The 25,853-nt window shown below is 37.3% G+C and overlaps 1 protein-coding gene across 4 annotated transcripts in view; it reads right to left on the reverse strand.

The window, feature by feature from the left end:
- Nucleotides 1–688: 688 nt before the first annotated feature.
- The window catches only part of CMSS1 (cms1 ribosomal small subunit homolog), a 383,129-nt gene continuing 357,964 nt past the window's right edge, over nt 689–25,853 (reverse strand). For 3 of the 4 annotated variants that reach the window (XM_047874544.1, XM_047874543.1, XM_047874541.1), the window contains 8 exons: nt 18,410–18,481; nt 16,248–16,377; nt 12,750–12,809; nt 11,570–11,672; nt 8,160–8,220; nt 7,638–7,725; nt 2,377–2,465; nt 689–984 (listed from right to left, as the gene is read on the reverse strand). In XM_047874544.1, the coding sequence (XP_047730500.1) occupies nt 901–984; nt 2,377–2,465; nt 7,638–7,725; nt 8,160–8,220; nt 11,570–11,672; nt 12,750–12,809; nt 16,248–16,377; nt 18,410–18,481 (687 nt within the window). In that variant the 3' untranslated portion in view covers nt 689–900. The remainder of the gene's footprint in view (nt 985–2,376; nt 2,466–7,637; nt 7,726–8,159; nt 8,221–11,569; nt 11,673–12,749; nt 12,810–16,247; nt 16,378–18,409; nt 18,482–25,853) is intronic. The other variant, XM_047874542.1, reaches the window with a different exon arrangement.

Here is a 25,853-nt window from a genome sequence, read left to right on the forward strand (position 1 = left end):
TTGAGCAGTATCCTTGGCTTGTACCTGCTTAATGCCAGTCATAACTCCCCCACTATATGCTAGAAGTTTCCCCCCAGTTGTGACATCCAAACATGTCTCCAGACAGTGCAAATGACCCTCGGGGGGGGGGGGGGGGGGGAATGCCCTGGCTGAGACACACATTTCTAGATTGATATGGATATGACAATTTGTTAGCACCTGTTATACTGTGGTATCATCAGACATTTCAGACAGTGATTTTTTTTTAAGCCCTTGCTTTCAGTTCTCTTTAACTGCTACGCAGATAGCTTCCCCAGGCATTACAGACATTTTCTGTAAATCTGAAATTATTTTAAAATAAAAAGTTAAAAAATAATTAAGACAATTGTAGTTACACTGTTGTCTCTCATACGTTTGCAAAGTGCCACAAAAACACTTCCAGCTCTTTCAACCACTACTGCGGCCACACTTCACATTGAGACCAGGCTTTAGTTTAGAAATCTGTTCCATGAGTACCATCACATGGAATCCTCAACAGTCCTCAGAGACATCATTCCCATTTTGAGGCTGATGAAACTGAGGCTCAGAGAGGGAAGGGGCTTGTCTAAGGTTTGCCCAACTGCTCTTTCCCTGCTCCTGCACAGTAACATCAGAGCCCAGTGGGTGGAAAAAAAACTCAGTATGCTCAAAAAAAAAAAAAAATCACACACAAGCTGGTGATACTTTATTATACAGAGAGGTTGGCAAAGGACAGCTTCAGTTTTGTCAAAGAATCTCCATCAAAAATTTCTAGTGATTCATCTGGTGATGCAGTTAACATAATAAAACAATAGCTGATATTTACTGAGTGCTTGCAATATTCCAGAGCTATTAAACGAGATGCAAATCCCATAAAAACTGGAATTTTCATAGGACCCAGACTTAGAAAAGGCCCAGCTTCAAAGATTCTGACTTGCACAGACTGAGGACTCCCATTTCCAGAAGTTCAAAAACCTCCTTTCTTATCTAAAAGAGAAAGAAGAGGGGGAAAAAGAGGTTAAGATCAAGAAAAGATAGTCTTGGTGAATAAATTCAACCATCTGGACATCCTGGTATTTAGATAGCTGTTATGGAGGGCAAAAATCCTAACCTGTGTTTTATTCAGAGTTGAAATATTTACTTAAGTAAAGGAAGAGATACTATATAAAACATCAGTTTCATTAAAGTGCCCTTTTGTTACCATTCAAAATAAAATCTCATTTAAAAAATCTTATACAAAGATGTTTCAAGGTACCCAAAGTATGCCTAGATTACACACATATTTCAATATAGGATAACTGACAAGAATGACATCAACATAATAAAAATAACTATGGATAAAAAGGTGGTTTTTTGACACAATTTCTTATAATCAGAAAACTCATGGTGGATTACTCAGATTTAATATTATAACTGAAATAATTAAATATGGCCTCATGTGCCTAACATCAAATTTGTTAAACTGGTTTTAAAAAAACCCAGTCAGTTCAGGGGACAGGATGTGTGTGTGTATAGGAAACTGAGAAAGTTGTCTTCTAACCTGTACTGATATCTGATATAACTCACTGATTAATCATAATCAGGTTTGGTCATTCTGGGGATATATATAGTTTTATGTGGTAAATTAATTCATTCAGCACATTTGGAGAATTAATTTCAAATTCTTTGATAGTTACTGCCATGATGGTTGGTGACTGGCAGTCATGTTAATTATTGCACAAACCCTTTTCTCTCCAACAGATACTTCTAAACATCAGGCTAGCTTGAAAAATTAGCTCCATGGTACACAGTAGGTGGAAAATCAATTTTTCATATTTTGATGATACTAGATTACTTTCATAAATATATAATAATGTAATGCTTATGTGGCCACAAAGGCATTCAACCAGTTTTAATTCACTGAGACAGCAAAATAATTTCCCTACCCTAAACCAAAATAGCCCTCTATATTAAGTGAGTGAGGTTTTGGGTATGGGAGATGCAGGCCATGAGGCAAGTTTGTGCCCCCGCTCCCTAGCGCATCTGTAAAGATGAAAGACAAAGATGACTATGTCTTTAAAGCAAGGCACACAAAAATATGCCAAGTCCTCCAGAGCTTCCTGTTTCTCAAAGGTACAGTACAGATGTGGTCCCCAGTGGGGCAGAAGCCATTGGTCATTTAATGAAGAAACAAAGCTGATTCCTACAAAAGATATGGAAAGGATACAGTTAGGTCTAAGGGGTGAGATGGACTTTATAACTGCAGTTACTTCAGAGTTAAAAGACAGAAAGAATTTCAATGGCCAGAATATTTGGCTCCCGATGTCAATGACTTTATTACTGTATTTGAACTTAAGCTCAAGCTGAAGAAAAAAAGATTACAGGCTGGTTACACGGTACCTCGGGAATGTCCATCATCCTCCTCAACTTCTGATCTCTCCAGTTCCAGTCAAAAACCAGAAATTTTAAGGGGTTCAAATTAAGGCCACCTGAAAGAGACACAGAGAGAGAGTTGCTACAGCAAAACCTTATGATAGAAGCTTATCCAAATGACTTTTGCCTTATCCAGGTTGCTTTTTGCCTCATTTGCTGTCCTCTCCCCCAGCAACTAATCTCTACACACTAAGTGCAGCCCTTGCCTGATGGAAAACAAATGCAGAACTCAGAGATTTCTTTCCTTATAATCTTATCACTGATTCTGAGAGAAGCAGAGAAGCTGCTAAGCTCGTCAACTGCTCAAATCCTGGCAGAGAATCAATCCCAAGACTCTGTTTCATGAAGCCCCAGAGGGTGAAGTCTCATTCCTGACAAGAATTTGATAAGATGGATCCTGCAATCTAGGTGTGGCCTTTCAGAGGAATTGAATCCAATGGAGTCTGAATGACTCTGAGAAGGTGAATGGACAGAAGGATGAGGCTGGTGTTTGAGGTTTAATTTTAGGCAGAAAAGGAAGTAAATATGAATGGGTTCTATTCAAAGTGTGCTACCCTTTGAGAAGACTAGCAAACCACTTAAGGACTCCATTTCTGTCTTCCTATCTATCTAGAGACAATTATGGAATGTGGGGCTGGAGGGGACTTCAGCTATTGCCTGTTCCTCAGAGGTCTCAGAGTTGGTCACAGTTAGTTTTTCCCACTACCCCAAGCTGTTTCATGTGACATGCGGAAACATAACTGAAGCCTTCCTCTGCAGTGCTTCCCCTCAACTCTTCTCTGTGATTATTTCAGTATTTCCCCTTCTGTCCAAAAGACTTTTTCATTCTTCTTATAATTATAATGACTCCTATTTAAATTTCCCTCTGCAAAATTAAAAATGATAAATTGAGAAGGACAATGGGTTGGTAGTCTACCCTTAAAAATAACTTACTGTTGGTGGGAGAGCAAACAGTCTCTCAGGAAGGCACTAGAGCATTATATAATAGAAGCTTAAAATGCTTACTATTTGATAAAATAATTTTCTTTCTATGACATATCACTAAAAAAAATCAGAAACTTAAATATAGTTAATGGGGCACCAGCATAGCTCTGTTGGTAGAGTATGTGACTCTTGATCTTGGGGTTTTAAGTATGAGCCCCACATTAGGTATAGAGATTACTTAAAAACAAAATCTTTTTTTTTTTAAAAAGAAATAAATATAGTTACTTGCAAAGAGGATCACTGCAGTATTATTTATAATAGCAAAAATTTAGAAATAATCCAGGTATCCTATCTAATTACTAAAAAACAATATAACTTGGGGTTAATATCCAAAATATATAAAGAACTTATGCAAATCAGCAGCAAAAAACACCAATTAATCTGATTTAAAAATGGACAGAGGAAATGAATAGATACTTTTCCGATAAAGACATTCAAATGGCCAATAGGTACATGAAAAAGTGCTCAACATCACTAATCATCAATCATATTATCAAAAACCCCCACAAGACATAATAAGTCTGGTGAGGATGTGGAGAAAAGGGACCTATTGTGCACTGTTGGTGGGAATGTAAATTGATACAGTCACTATGGAAAACAGTATGGAAGGACACTCAAGAAATTGAAAATAAAACTACCATATGATCCAGCAATTCTACTTTTGGGTATATATCCAAAAGAGACGAACTCACTATCTCAAAAAGGTATCTGAACCACTATGTTTATTGCAGCGTTATTTACAATAGCCAAGACATGGAAACAACCCGTAGTATTCATCAACGAATGAATAAAGAAAATTCACACACACACACACACACACACACACACACACACACACAGGGGAATATTATTCATCCATAAAAAGGAAGGAAATCCTGTCATTTATGACAACAGGAATGGACCTTGGGGGTATTATGTTAAGTGAAATAAGTCAGACAGAGGAAGACAAATACTGTATGATCTCACTTATATGTCAAATCTAAAAAACCTAACTCATACAGAACACATTGGTGGATGCCAAAGGGAGAGGGTGGGGAAAATGGATGAAGATGGTCAAAAGGTAAAAACTTCCAGTTGTAAAGTAAATAAGGTCTGGGGATGTAACGTACAGCGCAGTGACTGTAGTTAATACTGTACTGTATATTTGAAAGGTGCTAAGACAGTAGATCTTAAGAGTTCTCATCACAAGAAAAAAATTTATAATTATTTGAGGTGATTGATGTTAACTAAATTTATTGTAGTAATCATTTCGCTATATAAGTATAAAGTCATTCCATTGTACACACTGGACTAATACAATGTTATAGGTTAATCATATCTCGATAAAACTGTAAAAACAAGTAGAATATTATGTACATATTATACAGCCATTAAAAATGAAAAATTAAAGGGGCACCTGGGGGGCTCAGTTTGTTGAGCGTCCAACTTCAGCTCAGGTCATGATCTCACAGCTCGTGAGTTTGAGCCCTGTGTCGGGCTCTGTGCTGACAGCTCAGAGCCTGGAGCCTGCTTCAGATTCTGTGTCTCCCTCTCTCTCTCTGCCCCTCTCCTACTCTCTGTGTTTCTATCTCAAAAACAAATAAAAACATTAAAAAAATTAAAAATTAAGACTATTTCATAATGAGGAAAGTCCTCATAAGATATGCTAAGTGGAAAAGGCAAGTTATAAAATTATGATATATAGCATGATCTCCACTTACAAAAATAAGTATATAAATGCATAGAAAAAAGACTAAAGGAAATATATTCAGTATTATCTAACAAGTGATTTTCTCTAAAGTGATATATTTTCTCTTCTGTGCTTTTTTGCATTTTTGAAAGGCTCTTATAGTCAGAAAATCTGCTTCATTATTAGATTAAAACAATATACTTCTGTCTATAATTGTACAGATTCCATGCCATCGGATATCTTTCAAAGTCTGGAAACTTTCCTTAATATATTCTACATATAAACATCTTAAGTCATAAACAGCTACATAAAACGAGTTATGTGCCATTGCTTTGTTACATTTCCAGTTTCTAGAGGGCTGGGATTGGTCTCTTTAAATGCTTTGTATGTAGCCTAACACCTGTGGTTAATGAATATTAAATCATGCATCCAATCAGAATCAGAAGTAAAAGTTATTTTCATTAGTATTATAAAAAATCAATAGATCCTTAAATGATTTTTTCACCCCTTAAATGAAATAAGCTTTCACACTGGGTCCTCACTACTCTCCAGAAATCAAATCTCAACAATCTGTATGTAGAGTTTCGTTTTCTCTTTCTCCCTCTCTCTCTCTCTCTCTTTTAAATATGGAGAAGAGTGGCCCTATTGCATGGGGTTCCTGGTGACATACAGACAACCATCTGGATTTGAGGTGGGGGAGTGAGGTGAATCTTTGGCTAAGAGCTGTGCGAGAGGCAGGGTCCATCCCTGGACCCTCCTGCTGCCCAACCAATCTCTCCCAACTGTCTCACAGGTAGGCTATGAGTGCCTCTCATCTGTTCCTTCACTACAATGCCCTCCTATGTCCACAAGACAAAAATCCAAACTCTTCAACCTAGTGTTCAAAGTCCTCCCTCCACAATCTGACTTCCTTTCGAGTTCAATCACCAGCTACTAAAGCCCACAAAGTTTCCAACCAAGAAAGTTATTCTCTTTAATGAAAATAATAACTAGCATTTATTGAGTCCTTAGGGTGTGAAATTCTTTATTGGCACTTTGTTATCATATCAATCCCAGGAGGAAGATACTATCCCTATCCCTCATCTGAATACAGAAAAAGACTTAGAGAGGTTAAGTAACTTGCCAAGGTCACAGAGCTGGTCAGTTGCTGGATCTGGGATTTGACTCTGAAGGTCTGAATCCATGAGAGCTTAACACTGTATCTCAGTCATGTGTATCTGCCTGCCCTCTTCTGATTCAGTGATTCTCCTATTCCTGTTTTTCTCACATTTCCATACGTCAAAGATCCTATTTTAATCCTCCTTATACTTCAAAGATCAGTTAAAGACCCTTTTCTCTGTAAAGCCTTCCATACAGATTCAGCCTCCATAATAATCTATTTCCACTCTTATAGGACTTGGAGGTGCTCATTTGGCCCTTGGCATTTAGTGCCTCATTTTGTCAATCTCATTCTATGTATATTTATCTTTTCAAGGATCAGGAGCTCTTTGAGGGGGAAAGCCTCTAGAGCTAGGAACGCCTAGACTAAGAGACTGTGGGACAGCCACTTAATCCTTCAGAGCTTCAGAGTTTTCTCTTCTATGAAAAAAAAAAAAAGCTAGCGTGCAAGGGTGCCATGAATATTTACTGAGATACATAGGAGTGTGTGGCATAGCACCAGTGCAAGTAGGAACTCAAAAATTGTGCTTCCCTTCCTTGTCTGGGGTTGCCAAGTCTGTCACTTCTTTGTAATTGCACAGACCTTTGTACATAGTGGGTTCATTTAACCCTGGATGATTTTCATCTGGAAAGAAACACTAGTATTTTAAGCTTTTGTTTGCTTCTTGGCAAATGACCATCTCTATATTAGTTATTACATTGATGAACATATTACTTTTAGATATATTAAAAAATCTAGGAATAGTTCCAATTGTAACAGAGTTCTATTAGTATAAATAAGTAATTTGGAAGTGAGTATTGAAAAGAAATCTTTAATCAGTCTGGCAGGTAAAACAGGTAATAAGATCATCAGCAGATTAACAAGTTTTAGGCTACTGACTTTGAGAGAGCCAACAAATTATAAAAACCCAGCGGTGGATGTTGTCTGGAATACTTTCTGGGTAAAATATTAAAAGAGAAATGAATTTGGGAGAAACACTCTAGAATACCCGTATTTCATCCATAGAAACCTCATTTTAGTTTCAACATGTTTTATATATAAGCCCTCAACTGAAATGGAAGTCTTGGGGAACCAAGATTCAATTAATTAAGAGAGAAATAATCAACTCACCTAGCTCTACAAATTCTAGAGGTTGCAAACTGGTGGAAATGAATTGTGGATCCACTAACCTGCTTAAAGCAAGTGGAATCTGAATGTGTGTAGGTGGGCACATGTACTGAAGTTTGCCACAATCCTTACCATTCCCTACTGCTTCACACCTGCTGCTAGCTCTACCGACACAAGGCTAAGTTTCCAACTCCCCAATCAACACAGAAGTCTGGTTTCATTATATCACAAATGTGGTTTCCTAAACTCACATGGGGGGTAAGGCAAACTCCCAGTACTAAGTAGGCATATCAGCGCCTCTTTTCATACCTTGTTTAATGAGTTCTTTAATTCTTCCTGGAGTTCCTACACCCAGGTGCACAACACGCTTCTCCAGCAACTTTACCTGCTCCTGGACCTATTTATTGCAAGACAGAAGAGAGGAAAGAAGAGTCTTTAGAAAGTGCAAATCATAGGCCAATTTAGAGCACTTTATCCAAAAGTTAAGGAAGCAAAAAAGCAAATGGGCTACCCTTGTTTAGGCTCAACATTCAGGGCAATGAAAGTTAAAGTCAAGATAGAAAAGCATTGCCCTATAAAACCGGGGAATCTTCAGAGAATGCAGGGGTCAGATCTCAGCTTCTGTAGAAAAATCTTGGCGCACAGAGGAGTTGTGACTGTTGTGGGGGCAGGTGGGCATGCAGAAGCAGGGAATGCAAAGAACACCAGAATAGTTGTTAAATATGTTATATAAGAACAAAGAAAATATCAGCTAAGGAGATAAGAAAAAGCTGGGAGTGGCCTTTAAGGATAACTTACATCACCCATCAGGAACCACAGGCCCTTGCTTACCTTTATGTGTTTTGCAAATAATTTCATAACTTTGCTGTCTCCTCTGAATGCTGTCATTGACCTAATGAAAAAAAAACCACATTATTGCCTAAGAAAACTTACCCATTGCAGGCCACTTTGACTACTAAAGTATTATGTTTTGCTTTATTCAAAAGAATATGGCATTTCTGTGTTTAACTATGAGGACATGCATGTGTGTCTGTGTGTGTGTGTACACAAAAAAATTCCGAGATTTTCAAGTCAGCCCCACTCTGGAAGGAAAGTGAGAAAGTTTTTTATTCAGGATGTATCTGGGTTGCTTCTAACTCTCATACACAAGGTTAGCTTTACTTAGGTTTCCTTGATAATTGAAAAATATGGATCTGCCCTTCACTTGTTAATACAGAATGTTTATATTTCAGGTCCCTGGCAGAGAATTTATCTTTAAACTCTGCAGTATAGTTCTCATTCAAAATTTAGTTGCAACAAATATCATAGAACAGTGATCTCAGACTGTGCTCTGTGGAGCCCAAGGGCATCTAACAAAAGGCTGTATGTGGCTGCCTGGGAATGAGCTGGCAGGGAGGAGAAGGCTTATCTTTCAATCAGAGCAGCCCCCCCACCTTCTACTTTGCAGAGAGAAACTTTCGGCAAAATTTTACATGTGGAAATGCTTCTGGTATCAACGGGTATAAAAGTACAAAAGAACGATCTTTTAATTGATGTTTGGTAATAGACCTAACAAGGGAATACTGCTCAGCAATATTATTTTCCTTTATATATCATGATTATGTTTTGAAAAATATTATTGACCAGTAGGAATAAATGAGTTTGCAAGATAGTGAATTATGCTATACACATTCTGTTGTGCTTGATTTTTACTCACACATAAGCTTTCTCCATGGCAAGGTTAACTAGGAAGACAGTTTAGGGGACATATTTAATGTTAATTCATGGTCCTCAAGAGAACAGATATTCTTAGAAAAGCTAGAATTACTCACCATTAGTCTTTATGAATAGGGCTTGTTGTGCTAGCTCAGAAATCACTTTTTGCAAATCACCTAACCTTGAAGTATATCATAGTATTACGAACGACACAGAAGAACACAGGATTGGCAAATGAAGTGTGACAACATAGTGCTTTTATGCCCTTCAGAAAAGTATTTATGTGCAGTAAAAGCTCAAATCAATTTGACGGTTTGTTTTTAGGAGGTCATCTCCAGGCCAACCTCTTTTGCCATCAATGTCTGAATCTGAAATGAATTCTGTGGTGGTAGTTTTTAGAACACTGAAAAGTCAGTATGAACTAATATGATTTCAGAACCAGCAAGTACTGCCCCAGAAGCAGGTGGAGTCTTGAAGATCCATTGTGTTTAGAGCAGATATGTCACAAGAAACACTTGTTTTATTGAGAGGGTGTGTGATGCAAGTTAATGTGTGTGTCTTGTGGGGAAAGGAGAATTGGAACAACTTAAAAACTACTTTTCTAAATTCATAATCAGATTAGTTCATTTAGAAAAATAGATGCTAAATAGCTACTGAGCGTCTACATTTGCACCTCACTTTATTTTTCTCCAGGACTTGGATTTTCCTTTGTTTTATCTCCTGTCAAAGTCTGGTACAGAGCCTGGCCCTGGAAGAGGGCTAGTTCCAGTAAACCCCTTTTAACTCTGATGGCTCTTTTCCGAAAGCTCAATGTTACCACCGATCCAGTGGAAGGAAGCCTTTTTGTTTTTTCTACGAGAATGCAGTAAATGAAAAGGTATGTGAAAGCATTTAGTAAAGCACTGACAAATTATCTTTAAAACATAATTTTTATATATAAATTTTCAGTCCATTTGGAATTTATCTTGGTATGTGAGGCGAGATATGGATCCAAAGTTACTTTTCCAGATGGCCACGTAGTTGTTCCAACACCATTTATTAAATAATCCATCTTTCCTTACTGATTTGTCACCTTTGCCACACGCTACATTTTCAAATGCATATGGGCCTGTTTCTAAACTTCCAATTATGTTCCACTGGTCTGATTTATCACACATATGCCAGTTCCATACTGTTTTGATTAGTGAGACTCTGTAATATATATCCATTGGTAATCTGATAGATACTATAGGCATAGTATCCTCTCACTAATATTCTTTTCAACATTTATTTATTTTTTGGGACAGAGAGAGACAGAGCATGAACGGGGGAGGGGCAGAGAGAGAGGGAGACACAGAATCGGAAGCAGGTTCCAGGCTCTGAGCCATCAGCCCAGAGCCCGACGCGGGGCTCGAACTCACAGACCGTGAGATCGTGACCTGGCTGAAGTCGGACGCTTAACCGACTGCGCCACCCAGGCGCCCCTCACTAATATTCTTTATCAGAATTTCCCCAGATCTTTTTTATTCTGTATTTTCTCTTATGAACTTAGAACTATAGCTTATCTTTAAACTTTGAACTTTAGCTTATCTAGTTAAAAAACCAATTCTATTGCAGTTTCACTGGGAATCTGTGAAATCTGTAGATTAGTCTATGTAACACAGACATCTTTATAACATCAACTCTTCCTATTCAACAATATAGTATACCCTTTTGTCTGTTCCAGATCTTCTGAGTGGCTTGTGTAATATTTTCTTGATATAGATTTTGGTAAGCTTATTCTCTGGTGTTCCATTCTTGTTATTATTTTTTTATTTTATTAAAAAAATTTTTTTGATGTTTACATATTTTTGAGACAGAGAGAGAGAGACAGACAGAATATGAGCAGGGGAGGAGGAAAGAGAGAGGGAGACACAGAACCCGAAGCAGGCTCCGGTCTCTGAGCTGTCAACACAGAGCCCCACACAGCTTGAACTTGTGAATCATGAGATGATGACCTGAACTGAAGTCAGACGCTTAACCAACTGAGCCACCCAGGCGCCCCTCTTGTTATTATTTTAAATTAGGTCTTTTTTTCCATTATTTCTTCCAACTGGTTATTGCTCGTATTATTTCCTTGCTTTGACTCTTGCCCTCTACAATGCGTGTTCTCCACAAAGCAGCCAAAGTGATCCTTTAGAATGATTATTCAGATCATGTGACTCCCCCTGCTCAAAATCTTTCAGTAACATTGCGTCCCAGCGCCTTTTGTAGTTCCTGTTCACTCTGTCTGTAATGCTCTTCTTCCAGACATCTGCTTGGCTTTCTCCTTCACTTTGTTCATGTCTCTGCTCAAATGTCACTCTCCTTGGAAAAGCCTCCTGTGACAACACTTTTAAAAGTAGCCCCCCACTCCCTTCTATCCCTTCGCTATGCTTTATTTTGTCTTATATAACTTGACACTACCTGACATTATGATGTATATTTATTTGTTCATTGTTACGTCTCTAGCATACAGAGCATATCAGCTTGACACGTATCAGTTATTCAAAAAAACATTTATGAAATGAATGGGTGAAGCATCCAACCTAATAAGCTCCAGGGCCCGGAGGGCAGAGCTGCAGATGATCAGCATCAGGACCGATTTCTTCTCATTATGATTTTTCCGAAGTTTTACCCACTTAGGGCAGACTGAAAAAAGACCATTAGAAAAATATTACTCTAAATACAACAGAATAGGGCCCCCAAAGTTGCGTATTCTCCAATTATTCTTTGTTAGTATTTAATTAAAGTAAAATATAATGAGTACCATGTAGATTCTGTTGTCTGGTTATTCTAGATATTAGATTAAAATGAAAAATCATTAACTTATAACACAAAGCACACAATATGCCAAGTTAGCTAAATATGATTAGCGAAATGTTAAATCTTTGTATCTAAACTATTTCATTGTCAGCCACAAATAGATGACTACCTAATATGAATAATCTAGCTTATTACTGGCTATCCACAATACATGTTGAAAAGATGAAATTAGATTGTGCAATAGCCATGATCTGAGTTCTGAGCATGTGAACAGAATTTCACAATTTCACAGCTAGAATAGACATCACATGTCCAACTTCCTTATCTTTCAGATAACAAAATCAAGTCCCAGAGGAATACACAGTGACTTGTCCCAGGTCAAACAGCAGGGGCCTGGTACTAGAATACCAAGTACTAGAATACCAAGTATTCTCTGGATTCCTAGACCAATATTAATATTAATTTATTATAAACCAAAAATGAGACCAAAACCCAAATTCTCAAAGCCAGAGAAAAACAAAAATAAACATAAATAAACAGAAATTGGTACCAAGATGGACCTTAAGAGAAACCTCTATTTCAAATCCATTTTAGGTAGAAAGTTTTGCTTTTAAAGGTAGTTTTAGAAGTTTTTAAAGAGATGGATCTTGAGCACCTAGGTGGTTCAGTCATTAAGCATCTGACTTTGGCTCAGATCATGATCTCATGGCTAATGAGTTCGAGTCCCACATTGGGTGAGCTCAAGCCCCACTTCAGATAAAACATGAGCCCCACTTCAGGCGGGCCCTGCTTCTCTTTCTCTCTCTGCCCCTCATAGGATTCTCTCTCTCTCTCTCTCTCTCTGCCTCCCAGTCATGCCCTCTCCCTCTCTCTCTCTTTCTCTCAAAAAGAGAAGTAATGAAGTATTTAATGAAGTAATAAAAACTTGGTGAATAACTTAAAAGAAAATCATAGTTTACTTACTTTCTTTTAGGTATGATGAAAGACTATGAGTCAAATCATTGGCCTTGAGGAAACAGGAGTCTAGAATATGGCAGACATGCTTTGTAGAGGATTTTGCCAACACACACATGATCAAAACAGATTAAATGAATAAGGATGTACAACATTAGTGAATGGGGGCTCATTATATATTTTAAAGTGTTGTCCAGTATTTAAAACAACAGCAGCAACAAGAACAAGTAAACTTTAACCTTTAAACTTTAACCTTTAAGCCATAATTTCTTAGAGTAGTGAAACAGACTAATGAAGTATGTTTATTTTTCAAGTCTATGGAATAAGCAATACACAAAGGTAAAGGGGAAATAGCTAACACATCTATGTAGAGATGCGCAAACCCACTAGTCATCATAGAAGTGCCTATTAGTGCAATGATGAAATAATACTTTACACACACATTAGAATGGGAATTCTTAGACGGATAATAACAAGTATTGTCAAGGATGTAGGGTGATAAAACTCTTGTGAAATGTAGGTGGAGGTATAAACTGGTAATAGCTATTCTGGAAAGTACTAAAATTAAGTTGTATACACCCTATGACTCCATGATCACATTCCTGAGTAAATGATGGAAAGAAATTCTTATGCGGTCTATAAAGGGACATACACAAGTATATTTCTCCTAGCATTGTGATAGCATTTGTGATAGTGGGGAGCACAAGGCAACCCAGGTGTCTGTATCTAAGAAAATGGATGACCAATATGTGGTAGATAAAATCACTGGAATACTATGTAGCATTTAGAAGCAATGAACTTGATGTACATAAAGCCAGATAGGCATATCTCAAAAAAGGTCTCAGTGAGAAAAAAAACAAAATGAGAAGTTCAGCACATCATTTAGATAAATTGTAAAATGAACACACATACAATGACATGACATTTTACAAGCATATATACACATTTAAAAACATGTATTAACACATTAGACTGAATGCTATGGGGAATGTAAAAAGGAGTGTGGATTGGGGAAGAGTGGGAATAATGCATCAAAATACAACACAGCACCACAGTAAAAGACAATATAACACTTAAATAAAATATAGGGGTCTTGCTCAACCAAGGACTATCATGGTCTAGCAATTATGTAGTATTATTAACTCTGTACCTGAGATGTATAAATAAAAAAGGAAAATCATGTTTATCATTTTAATTCTTTCTACAGGAAAAAGGCTTTCGGTAAACACTGAAGAGTGCCAAGGAGTAAACTATGACTTAATTAAATGACATTTACATTGTGACCCAGCATATATAACTCATATTATGTAATTAACTTCAAAGATATTGCTTCCTATACCACCGTATAGCCTTTCATGGTCTTTAAAACTGTAATTTCCCAAGCCTGGATATGATCAGACTCACCCTAAGAGCTTTATAAAAGATATAGATTCCTGGGACGGACTCCTTTTGTTAGTAAGTCAGAATTCCTTGGGAGTGGGCTTGGGGATTTGCTTTTTAAGTTCTTGGGTGATTCAGTTGCTGCTAGCCTACAGGCATTTAGCACTGATCTAAACCACACTGCAGCCCTCAGGAAGTCAGCTGAGTTAACTCCAAGAGATTCCTGCCTCGAAACTAATTAAGTGCCCATGTGTATGACATTTGCAATGTACAGTGAACAATATTAATTGAAAAGACATGTTCCTGCCCTACAGACACAAATAACCTCAAATCAAAACCCTTAGACACTCGGCAAACAAATAGGAACAATCCTTTATGATCTATATCCACTTATATTTATGCCCCTGACTGGAGCCTGTTCCAACTAACCCACAGTGTGTCCCTCCTTTTACCTATCGTGGACTTCCTCTCTGTCCTTGGTCGCATAAGTGTAACTACTGGGATCTTTTCCCCTGAACGTTCTTACAATGCCTTATTCACTGTGTCTCAGAATGGCCTAATTTCTTAACTGAAAATAAAAACCTGCTCTTTTTATCTATAAAAGTAATTTTAACATTTTCCTTCCTTCCTAAACCGAGCCATGGCCACACATTCTTGCTTAACTACACAACTGAACTGTAATATAGCAATAATATAATGTAAACTCACTATGCAACTCAAATGACTCTTAAAGGTTTCTTCTGACCTCTGATTCTCTACAATACTAGAAAACTAAGATTTATGATGTTCCATAAGTATACAGAGTAGCAGTGACCCCACTATCTCACAAATTCTTCTGAAGTTGAAGGTATACTCTAACAAAGAACTATAAGGAAAAAGACCATTGAGGCAAACTTAGTTAAGCTTGGAAAGGAGGCTTTGTTATAACACTTGGTACCTGCGAAACAGCAGTCAGGACGTAGCTCTCCTCAAAAGAACTATACCCAGAGAGAAGTGGTTTCTAACTGCTGTTGGAGCCGTTGGGGTTTTGTGGGTCTAAAACTCCAGATCTCCCTCATGTGGAAATGCACTCCTTAAATTCCCTAAAGCATATTCCTTTTGGAAAAGAGACAGGGGGCACTCCTGTCTCTAAATTCAATGTGCATTTTGTTTTCAAAAGCACATCACAAAGGAATTATAAAAATTCAGGGCACAGGAAATTTTTCAGCTTCTTAAGTCTCTAGAAAGCATAAAGTTGTAATGGAAAAGGGAAATCAAGCTACCCTTGACCTTTTCCAATAGCAGTAATTAGATGTCCCTAGTAATCTAAAAATAGCTCATCTGAAACAGTGGCACCCAAACCTTGTGTGATTTTTATAACATCTCTTTTCTTTAATCTCCACCCAAAAGAGTTCCAGGATGTATCAGAAATTTCTAAATTAATTAAAATTAGTTGTTTCAAGAATTCTGCAATATCTTTAATTTAATTATAAATATTCTAAGGCAGTAGATCTCAAACAACAGTAGAGAATCAACTTGGGTGAGGGGTCAGCTTTGCTAAAAATGCAGAATTTTATCCCTATCTTTAGATAGTTTGCTTGAAAGTCTGGCCTGGAACCCAAAACACTACCATAAACACAAAACTGTAACTAGAAATCTGTGATAAGAACAACAACAACAAAACTAAAAGCTTACTGAAGCTAAAGTTCTTGTCTATAAAAGATGAGTAAATTAATGTTTCATATCTGTACTTTTAAATATGTGCTTTATCTTTATTTTAATTTAACTTCTATACCCAGTAGGGATTCTTACTCCTTGAAGAATGCTAAAAAAATGCACACTCAACAGTAGCCTTTTGAAAAAAATGCAATTACAAATCTTTCTATTAGATTGAACAAATGCCATTTAGCATCTTAATAAAGGAACCATTCAACAGTTAAAACTATTAGGTTGAGGAAAGGAGTATTAGCATGTGGAAAATACATCAAATTCAATGGCTGAGATGTAGCCATGAACCTTTATGCTCCTCCTCATCAGGAAAATTGATATCAATAACACTGAGTCTTGCTACATGACTAACCTCAGAACAGTACAGGAAAAAAAAAAAAAAAAGAAGAAGGGAAAAAAACCAAACAAGTCTGGCTGTACCTGGTAGGTTTAGTTCCTCTAACTCAATCACTGAGCGATTGCTGCTATAATAGTCCTTCATCAGCTTCTGTAGGTCTTCAGGAGTCCCTGGTTTTGGCTCTGATTTTGCAAGAACATCAGTAATCTTCTTCTAAGACATGAGAAGGAAGAAAGAAAAAAAACCCCAGGAAGAGAGATTTTAAAATGGCATTAGCTTAGAATAGGTTGATTCCTCTGGTATTTAAACTGCACATAAATTTTGGTGAAAGCTGAGTATGAATGTGAGTTCTAATAAATACGCTTGAAAAAACTTAATACTTTTTGTATGTAACTACTGCTTTCAAAATGAATGGGCGATCTAAAAGGCTCCTTGTAGTTCTTGGTCTATGGCTTCCAGGAGAACTGAAATTTCTGTGGGAGTCTCCATAATAGGGCTCTATTATTTTCTATCACAAGTCAAGAAATCTTGTTGCTGTGGAAATTTCTCTTTATAAATTTTTTTTTGATTTTTTTTTCAACGTTTATTTATTTTTGGGACAGAGAGAGACAGAGCATGAACGGGGGAGGGGCAGAGAGAGAGGGAGACACAGAATCGGAAACAGGCTCCAGGCTCTGAGCCATCAGCCCAGAGCCCGACGCGGGGCTCGAACTCACGGACCGCAAGATCGTGACCTGGCTGAAGTCGGACGCTTAACCGACTGCGCCACCCAGGCGCCCCAGGAAATTTCTCTTTAATCTTTAGGTGATTTTTATTCCTGGGAGAGAAGAGTTTTGAGAATTTTTTGCTAACCTGATTTTTAAGGCCCCGAGTCTCCATTTGGATTTCTGGGATTAAAGTAAAACCTACAGGGGTAATCTGAGCATTGGAGCCCACTGCAAAGGGGGACTTTAGACTCGGAATTCTCAAGTCTTGGGAGAGAATCTTGAAGTGGCCCCACGAAAAGCAGAGCAGGAAAGACTTTACAGCATCTATTTTGATTTGGACTCATTTGTGTAGCATTTACTGAGTGCCTGCAATGTACTAGGAACACACAGTTGTTCAGTTAATTTTCATCATAAACTTCCCTTCTCATTTCCTTCTAATATTTCACCAAAGATCCACAAAGAGCCATTCCCCACCCCTACTCCAGCCCTTTCTCCTCTTTCCACAACATCCTCATCTCTATACCACTGCCAAGAATGGTCAGTTCTGTCAAATGAGTTAACTTTTAAAAATATGTCATCAGTAGGCACATTTTAGCATGACTTCAGCCAAAGCTAAACTATCTAGCTACAGTTTTGACCTTGAGCCACCAAGAACTTAACACTCCTGAAGGCCATTAGTGTATAAGCTATCAAAGAGAAGTTAAAGTCACTTCTTTAAGGACTTGCCAAATCTCAGCCAATTTGGCATCACCCATCTTTCTGTTTGGTCATTTGTGAGCAAAGAAAACATATGCACACCCCCCCCTCAGTTTTCTAAAAGCTTGCTGTTAAGGAATTGGTTTGAATCCATCTTCTTTCCTCTAATCCCCGTCATATTTCCTCTCCTGAATTCTGCAGGAGACCTTCTTGGCAGGGAGAGAATTACACTGCTGTTTTCACAACTGTGGTGGAAGGTCAAAGCTAACCATGCTTTCTCCAAGGCTGAGCCATGAGAAAGTCTGTACAGAAGCAGTACAGTCTTCCATGTACTCAGAGGCAAGCATTAAAATGAAAGGACAGCTTTTTGCTTTATGCTTCCAAATTAAGAGTCAGAAATGCCTTATACTACCTTCATCTAGTTATTATTTTCTTTTTATTAGTATTTCAGGATGTAAGGTTTTAAAAAACTGAAATAGATATGAAAAGGAAGTTGGTAAATTTCTAAATTTCTTTTCTCGGGCAGAGCCAGCGAGCAGGACAGCTTTGGGATCCTTCTAGATTTAGAAATCCATGTCTGTCTTCTAAAAACAATGAAAACAAAGGTGGGGAACAAAGATGTATGGTGCCTCCACAAGATTGAAACAGGAATCTGAAGAATTTATTTTAACCTCCACAGAAAGACTTAATACTAACCACCTTAGGAAAGTCACCAAACCTCACTAAATCTTACAATCGCTAAAGTGGGAATTACAATAATTGCCTCATCAAAGTACACTATATAGAAATGTGAGGTAAATCACCTGGGGTTGTAAGATATTGTAAGAAAATATTAATAATACCTTTCTTCTCTTCCTTGTCTTGGTGGCATCTTCTTTTGCTTCCTTTGGTTGTACTAAGAAACATTCTTTAGGCTGTAAAGAGATACAGATGAGGAAATTGTCATCTTAGCAGCATGAGGTGTCAACTAATGGTAGGTGCCCCAAAGTACCCAGGCCATGAGTGTATTCTTCAGAGTATCTTGGTGATACTGGACTGAGAGAATTTGAGAAAATCAGAAAGTGCAGAGGACTTGAGATTGGAAAAAGCTTTGAACAAAGGTCAAAATGTGTGAGTGAGTGTATATGTATGTTTGAAGTGGTGGTTCAGGGTATTAAAGATTGAAGACAGTGGCCAGGTTTGTAAAACACTGGCAGAAACAGATGTGATTAAAATTAAGATGTGGTAAGAAAGTCTTTGACTAGTGTGACTGGCATTTTCCATGAACTAGCAAAGTGTGAGCCTGTATTTCCAAGTCATTGGTTTATTATTTTGTTACCCATTCCTTTCCTCTTTCAATAAGCATTGAAAAACTGAAATAGGACACATTTACTTATACTTTTATAAAGACAGCTGCACCAAATGCCTTATCTATAGTGACTACAAAATGAATGTTTCTGCTGATGGTCTGACAAAAGTCTCAGCACAATGGCATTCTGAGTAATCAATTTTGCCTGTTGCCTTGACCCCTGAGTACCCTACACAGTTTAGTGCTATTTTTACCCTGAGGTTTTGTGTGTGTGTGTGTGTGTGTGTGTGTGTGTGTGTGTGTGTGTCTGTGTGTGTGTGTTCAATGTAGAAAAGCAGGAGATTTGGATCAAGACTTTGATTTATAAAATAGAATGCCTCAGATTCCATATTTATTAATCATAAGCAGGAATATAAAATGTTTCCTGTGCTGGTTCTTTTATGCAACATTTTCAAACAAGTTGCCAAGTAAGATATAAAATATAAGTGAAAACTTATTCTGAGTTTTTCCTGGATTAAGTTTCCATTCTAACTAGAAAGTACTCAGTTTAAGCTGGTAAGCTACTAACTCAAACAATCTTGTCTCTACTGGCTCTGTTTAAAATGATTACAGATGAAGCTTTCTATTAAAGTTTGCAGACAGCCTGCAGATTAAGAATGCCTATGGCCTGAATCCAGATGTATATATGTATATATGCATGTATGTGTGTGTGTGTGTGTGTATGTGTGTGTATATATATATATATATATATATATATATATATATATATATAAAATTTCTTCAAGACGTTGGGCCTGGACAAGCAAGCAGTTTCTAGACTGTTGCAGTTAGTAGAAAAGTAGACTCAAAAGGTTCAGGAATAAAGTAAGAAGGGAATTTTAGCTTCTTGAAATTTTAGCTTCTTCTTAGTTAAAACAAAAAGACCTGCCAAAAGCAATTGCATCATAGCTGAAGAAAAGAAAGATACTATGACCTCTCTTATTTAGAAAGTTAAGCTGTCTTGTGGATACAGATACATGCCAGTTTGATGCTGGTACATGCCAATTAGAAACTGGGCCAAGGCCACTAATATGTCACAGAAGCTGCCAGATGGTCATAAGAGTCCAATTACAGACTAGCCAACATTCAGCTCATGCTCCTAAGGCAAAGGCCTGGATATGATTAGCAGATCCCTCAAGGCTTACTGTAGTATCTTGTCACCAGTATCAAGGCTTTTGGGAAGCAGATGTAGAAACCTGTTTCATTTTGTTATCTAGCAAATGATAGCACTAAGAGCGTGTTCAATGTGATGGGTTGTATTTATGCTAGGTTTACAAAGCTAATTAACTCTAGCATGACATAAATTAAGTCTGGAAATAAGCTCGGTTATAAGGATATGGACTGTCCAATTCTGGAAGAAAAAATAAAAACTTAATTCTGAATTATGCACAGGAAAAAAGAAACATGACTGATGAACTGCTTTAGTTAACATACTGTGTCAGGTTTAAATGTTAGGTTCAAATTCTTAGATCATCCTAAAGGAAATGCACTATACTACTTGTTTTCTGGGAGCAGTCATCTTATGTAGTTGATGTTGGGCACTAATGAAGAAGCCAAATTGATGGTCAATTTCCACAGAGATGAGGTGGCTTTATGAAGAAGTACAAGCCCATTGTATTAAAAAATCCTAAATTTAACCAGCTGCCTTAGAAATACTGATGTTTACCCTCAGAGGGACTAGGTAAAAAGATACACAAGACTCAGACCAGACTAACTAACCATTTCTGGAAACCAGTTTCAACAGTATATGTCTTTGACAGTTGATAAGTAATGCCATTTCTTCATATGAAATCTAGTGATTTTTTAAAAATGTAGCTTAAATATATAGTTTAAATATTTAGAAATACATATGAAAAAATTAATCTTTAAGTGAAGCATGTGAGGCATATTTTCAGTTCCTTCAAGTGTCAAAAATTATATCCTGTAAGAATGACACTTCTGGTTAAACATGACAAATCAACCTCAAAAATGCCACTAAACCAGAAGTAAGGAAACTGAAAAGTGTATAAATTTATGAAGACCATGAAATTGGGAGAGCACAACAGTAGTACAGAGATTTCAACAACATTTTGGAAAATGGAAAATCGTTGAAAGTGGATAGAAGTGATTAGCAGAAAGACAGAGCTAGCCCTTAGGTTTTTGCAGAGGTGAAAGCTAACAACAGGGGAGGTTGTTTGGCTTATTGGACTCTGAGAAAGTTCAGTAGTTGGAAGCACAAGGTAGTATAGAGAGTGAGGGTTTAAAAGAAGGACATTGGTTTAAAGTTTATATTTAGAATGATTAGTCTCATTCCTGCCTCCCACTGGGCTATATCTCCTGCCCAGACAGCCAAGCAACTATCCGATTACTGCTTCCTCTCATCTTGCTCTTTCTGGCAGCAGACTGAAGGTTTATTCTCTGGAGAGAAGAAGAGGACAAAGAAATCTGGCACAGGGAAGATAGGACAGAAGTTGAGACTCACTTCCTTTTCCTGTCCCATTTTTGGAATGTCTTGAGCCAGACTTACATATTGTATGCAAAAGACTACTGAACTTTTCTCTGGAAAAATAAAATGGCCTATGAGAAATGCCAAAAGAGAGTGACATTTGGGGGAGAGCATAGTAAATACAGCTTGCTATCCTGTTAACTTACTCTGAAGTCCACTAATCAACAGGCCTCACTTATGCACAAAAATATTCTGTCAATTTTTTAGTGTATCTCTTTTCAATATGAATACACAGTTAAGTGTCCACATTAAGAGAAAATAAACAACAAAAAGATAAAAAGTTCAAAATAATTATAATTAATATTCTCAGACACCTAAGGGAAGAATTTGCTGCCATGAAACAAAAAAGAAAACAAATAAGAAATACGGAATAAAAATGCAGGAGGAAGGCTTGAAGATAAAGGAAATCTTCCAGAAAGATGAAAAATGGTAAGAAAATTAGATGGAGAATCAGTCCAAGAGATTCAACATCCCAGTAAAAGGTATTACAGAAAAAGGGACCACATAAAACAGTGAAGAAGGAGTGCTCAAAGAAATAATGCAGGAAGAACTTTCCAGAACTGAAGGAAACTTTCTAGAACATGAAACTAAATTGAAAACCCATTACATATATATATATTATGTATATGAAACATACCCACACTAAGGAGCATCAATGTGAAATTTCAGATCATTATGGACAAACAAAAGACTAAAATTTTCTAAAAAGAGAAACAATAACATACAAAATACAAAGAATCCAGAAAAAGAATTGTGTCAGATTCTGCAACAGCAATAATGGATGCTAGGGCTTAATGGAAGAATGCCTTCAAAATTAGGAGGAAAATTTATCTGCAAATTAGACTTTTATACCCACCCAAACTATCAGACAAGTTACGAGTAAAATAAAGGTATTTTCAGGTATTTAAGGTCTCAAAAAATGGACTTCCTACCCATAGATACTAAAAGCTGTATTCTAGCTAGATAAAGGGCTAAATCAAAAAAGAGAAAGATATGGGATTCAGCAAATAAAGAAATTAATCCAGGACAGTGTTGAAGGGGCAGTAAAGACAAATCTCAATTGCTCACCAGACCAAGAGAATAACCTATTCAGAGTGGAATAGGAGTATAGAGGTCTGCAGGAAAGAACAATGAGTGATCTATTTGAGCATATGGAAAATATTCATGGACATGTGGAAAACATACTGGAATATATGGAAACAATTAACTGTAGGAACACAATAAGCTGGGCAAATGAAGAAATGAGGTAAATATTAATGCCATGAAAACAAAGAGTTGTATATATAAAAAAGGAGGAATGATTATAGTCTTTTCCCCCTCCGCACTGAAACGGTAGTTCCATGGTCATAACTGTGAGATAATGACAATGGTTTTAACCACAATTTGATATTGTGTTAGCAGGGGAATTAACAATTAGAGAGGGAGTATGGGGTAGATGGCAGAGATGTGTCCTCATATGCTACCTCAGGAAATTAAAAGATCATGTCAGGAGCTGATAAATGAAAAAACCAGCAGTATAAACTATATGTTAGCAAATAAGGAAAACAGCTAAAAGCTGAGGGTAGTTGCCTCCGAAGAAAGACCTAGGATAAGAGTAGGCAAGGTGATCCTGCTTTTTTATGAAAGACTTTTAATAGTGTTTGCTTATCACTTTGGTAAAAAAAAAAAAAAAATTACCATTTTACAACAAAAACAAGCACGTTCACTGTAAAAATTAAAACCAAATTTAGAACTGCTGTTTTAGTTTCTTTTGGGTTTGGTCAAAGTTATTTGGTACACACCCATCAAAATGTCCAGAATTAAAAGAGTGATAATTCCAAATATATAGGATGGTGGGAATACAAAAATGATACATTGGTTTTGGAAAAAAAGTCGGTCGGTTTTTAGAAAACTAAACATGATTTCAGCAATTCTACTCCTATGTATTTACTTAAGAGAAATAAAAATATACATTCAGAAAAAGACTTGTATATGAATGTTTGTGGCAGATTTATTCATAATAGTCCCAAATAGGAAGTAGCCCCAGGTATCCATCAATAGAAAAATAGAGGTGCCTAGGGGGCTCAGTCGGTTAAGCATCTGACTTCAGCTCAGGTCATGATCTCACAGTTTGTGGGTTTGAGCCCTGTGTCTGGCTCTGTGCTGACAGCTCAGAGCCTGCTTTAGATTCTGTGTCTCTCTCTGTCTTTCCGCCCCTCCCCTCCTTGTGCTCTCTCTCTCTCAAAAATCAATAAACATTAAAAAAAAAAAGGAAAAATAAACTGTGGGGTATTCATATAATTTAATATTATAAAATGTTATGAAATAAATTTTACCCACCTCCCTCCCATTCAAATTTTGAAGCCCTAATACCCAATGTGACTGTATTTGGAGACATTCACTTTAAAGAGGTAATAAAGTTAAAGGAGGTCCTAAGAGTAGGATCTTAATCCAGTAGGACTGGTGTCTTTATATGAGGAGGAAGAGACACTCACAGAGGAAAGAGCATGTGAGGACACAGTGAGAAGGTGATCATCTGCAAGCCAAGGAGAGGGGCCTCAGGAGAATCCAAACCTGTTGACACTTTGATCTTGGGTTTCCAGGCTTCAGAGCTGTGAGAAATAAATTTCTGTTGTTTAAGTCACCCAGTCTGTGGTATTTTGCTATGGCAGCCCTAGCAGACTAACGTACTCAGCAATAAGAAAAATGAAACACCATGCATCAGCATGGATGAATCTAAAAAACACTGTACCAAATAAAAGAAGCTTTGACCAAAAGAGCATATGCTATATGATTTCTCTTATATGACATCAGAACAGTGGTTGGTCCTGGGGCATGGACTGTGGAATAGTGATAGGGAGGTGGTGTGGGAGGATTCTGAGGTGATGATAATCTGTAGGGGGTTTTGTTACAAAATTGTATGAATTTGTCAAAACTCTGTGAATGATACCTTTGACATTTGCATTTTACTGTATGTTAACTTTACCTTGAAAGGAAAAAAAGAAGATCTTTCAATACTGAACTTCAGTTAATGATATGCATGCTGAAGTGTCTGGGAGGAGTGTACTGATTTTGTTAATTACTTTGAAATGTGTCAGAACTCAGGTGACTGAATGGATGAATAGTGTTTCCGAACACATTGCCTGTCAAATTTGGACTTTGAGGACACTGACGGTGTAGGCCTGCAGAAAGTGAGGAAAATCTGGGCCACTTAGGTGGCTCAGTCAGTTAAGGGTGCATCTCTTGATCTCAGCTCGGGTCTTGAACTCAGAGTTGTGAGTTTGAGCCCTGTGTTGGGCTCCATGCTCAGTGTGGAGCCTACTTATAAATAGATAGATAGATAGATAGATAGATAGATAGGGAGGAAAATCTTATTGGAAACTGGAGGGAAGGGTATTTTTGTTATGTAGTCGTACAAAGTTTAGTGGTACAAAGTAGTGTTGTCTGCAGCTATGTGGAAAATAGAAAATGTGTCCAATACTATGGGTAATCCAGCAAAGGAGATCCAAATAGCATTGAATGTGTCACCTAATTTCTTCTTGTGGCTTATAGTAAAATTCGAAGGAAGAAATTAAATTGAAAGGACTATCAAAGAAGTCAAGGTATAGGAGTGCAAATCCATTTGTTAAGACCTCAGAAAGAACAAAGGTGGTACCAAACCAATTTGACAATAAATTTCATATATTAAAAAAAAAAAAAAAAGAACAAAGGTGGTACCTCAGAGTACTATTCAGTCTCGTAAGATCTCTTTAAAGAAATCAAAGATGTATCTCACAGATCATCTCAAACATGCCTCTAGGAAGCTTAAGAGTTACTGTCCCTCAATTCTCTCAACAGGGGCCCAAGATTGAGAAAAGTTTATCTTGAAAAGATTTGTGGGTGTGACTTCTGCCCAATCAAGTAAACCCAAGAAGAACCACAGAAGACCCACAAAATTCTTAAAGGAGTTATATATTCAGAAATAAGTGTAGTTTGAGTTGAGAAGCTGAGAGACGGAATAAAATGAGGCGAGGTCTTTGAACCCTCAGAATTCCACTGTCAAGAAGGCCAAAAGAGCTTTTCCATTGCAAATCTATGCTAGCTTTCATTTCAAAAGAAAAGGTGGAAGGATGACTCAGAGGGCAACACAAAGATACCCAAAAGCAGAGCTGAGAACCATGGAAGAACCTAAGGAACCTGGGCCTTAAAACTTAATAAAGAAACTCCCAACATTTTCAAGTGCTCTGGACCAATGACCCCTTGTATCAATTACTTGAATAGAAATGCCTATAAAGGTTATTCTATGCCTGTATTTCCTTAGTTTAATAGGTTGAGAAGAAATATTCTTAAGAAGCCTTATTTAGGGAACTAAACCCAAGGACCCTTAAATGCCCCTGCACCTGATTTAGACAATGAAATTCTAGGCACTGAGCTTAAGCTGTAAAGGGAGAGGACTTTTGCTTTCTTTGTGAGGAGTGAATACATTCTGCATATGGGAGGGATATAAATCACTGAG

Source organism: Prionailurus viverrinus, chromosome C2, assembly GCF_022837055.1.
Source record: "Prionailurus viverrinus isolate Anna chromosome C2, UM_Priviv_1.0, whole genome shotgun sequence".
Lineage (NCBI taxonomy): Eukaryota > Metazoa > Chordata > Mammalia > Carnivora > Felidae > Prionailurus > Prionailurus viverrinus.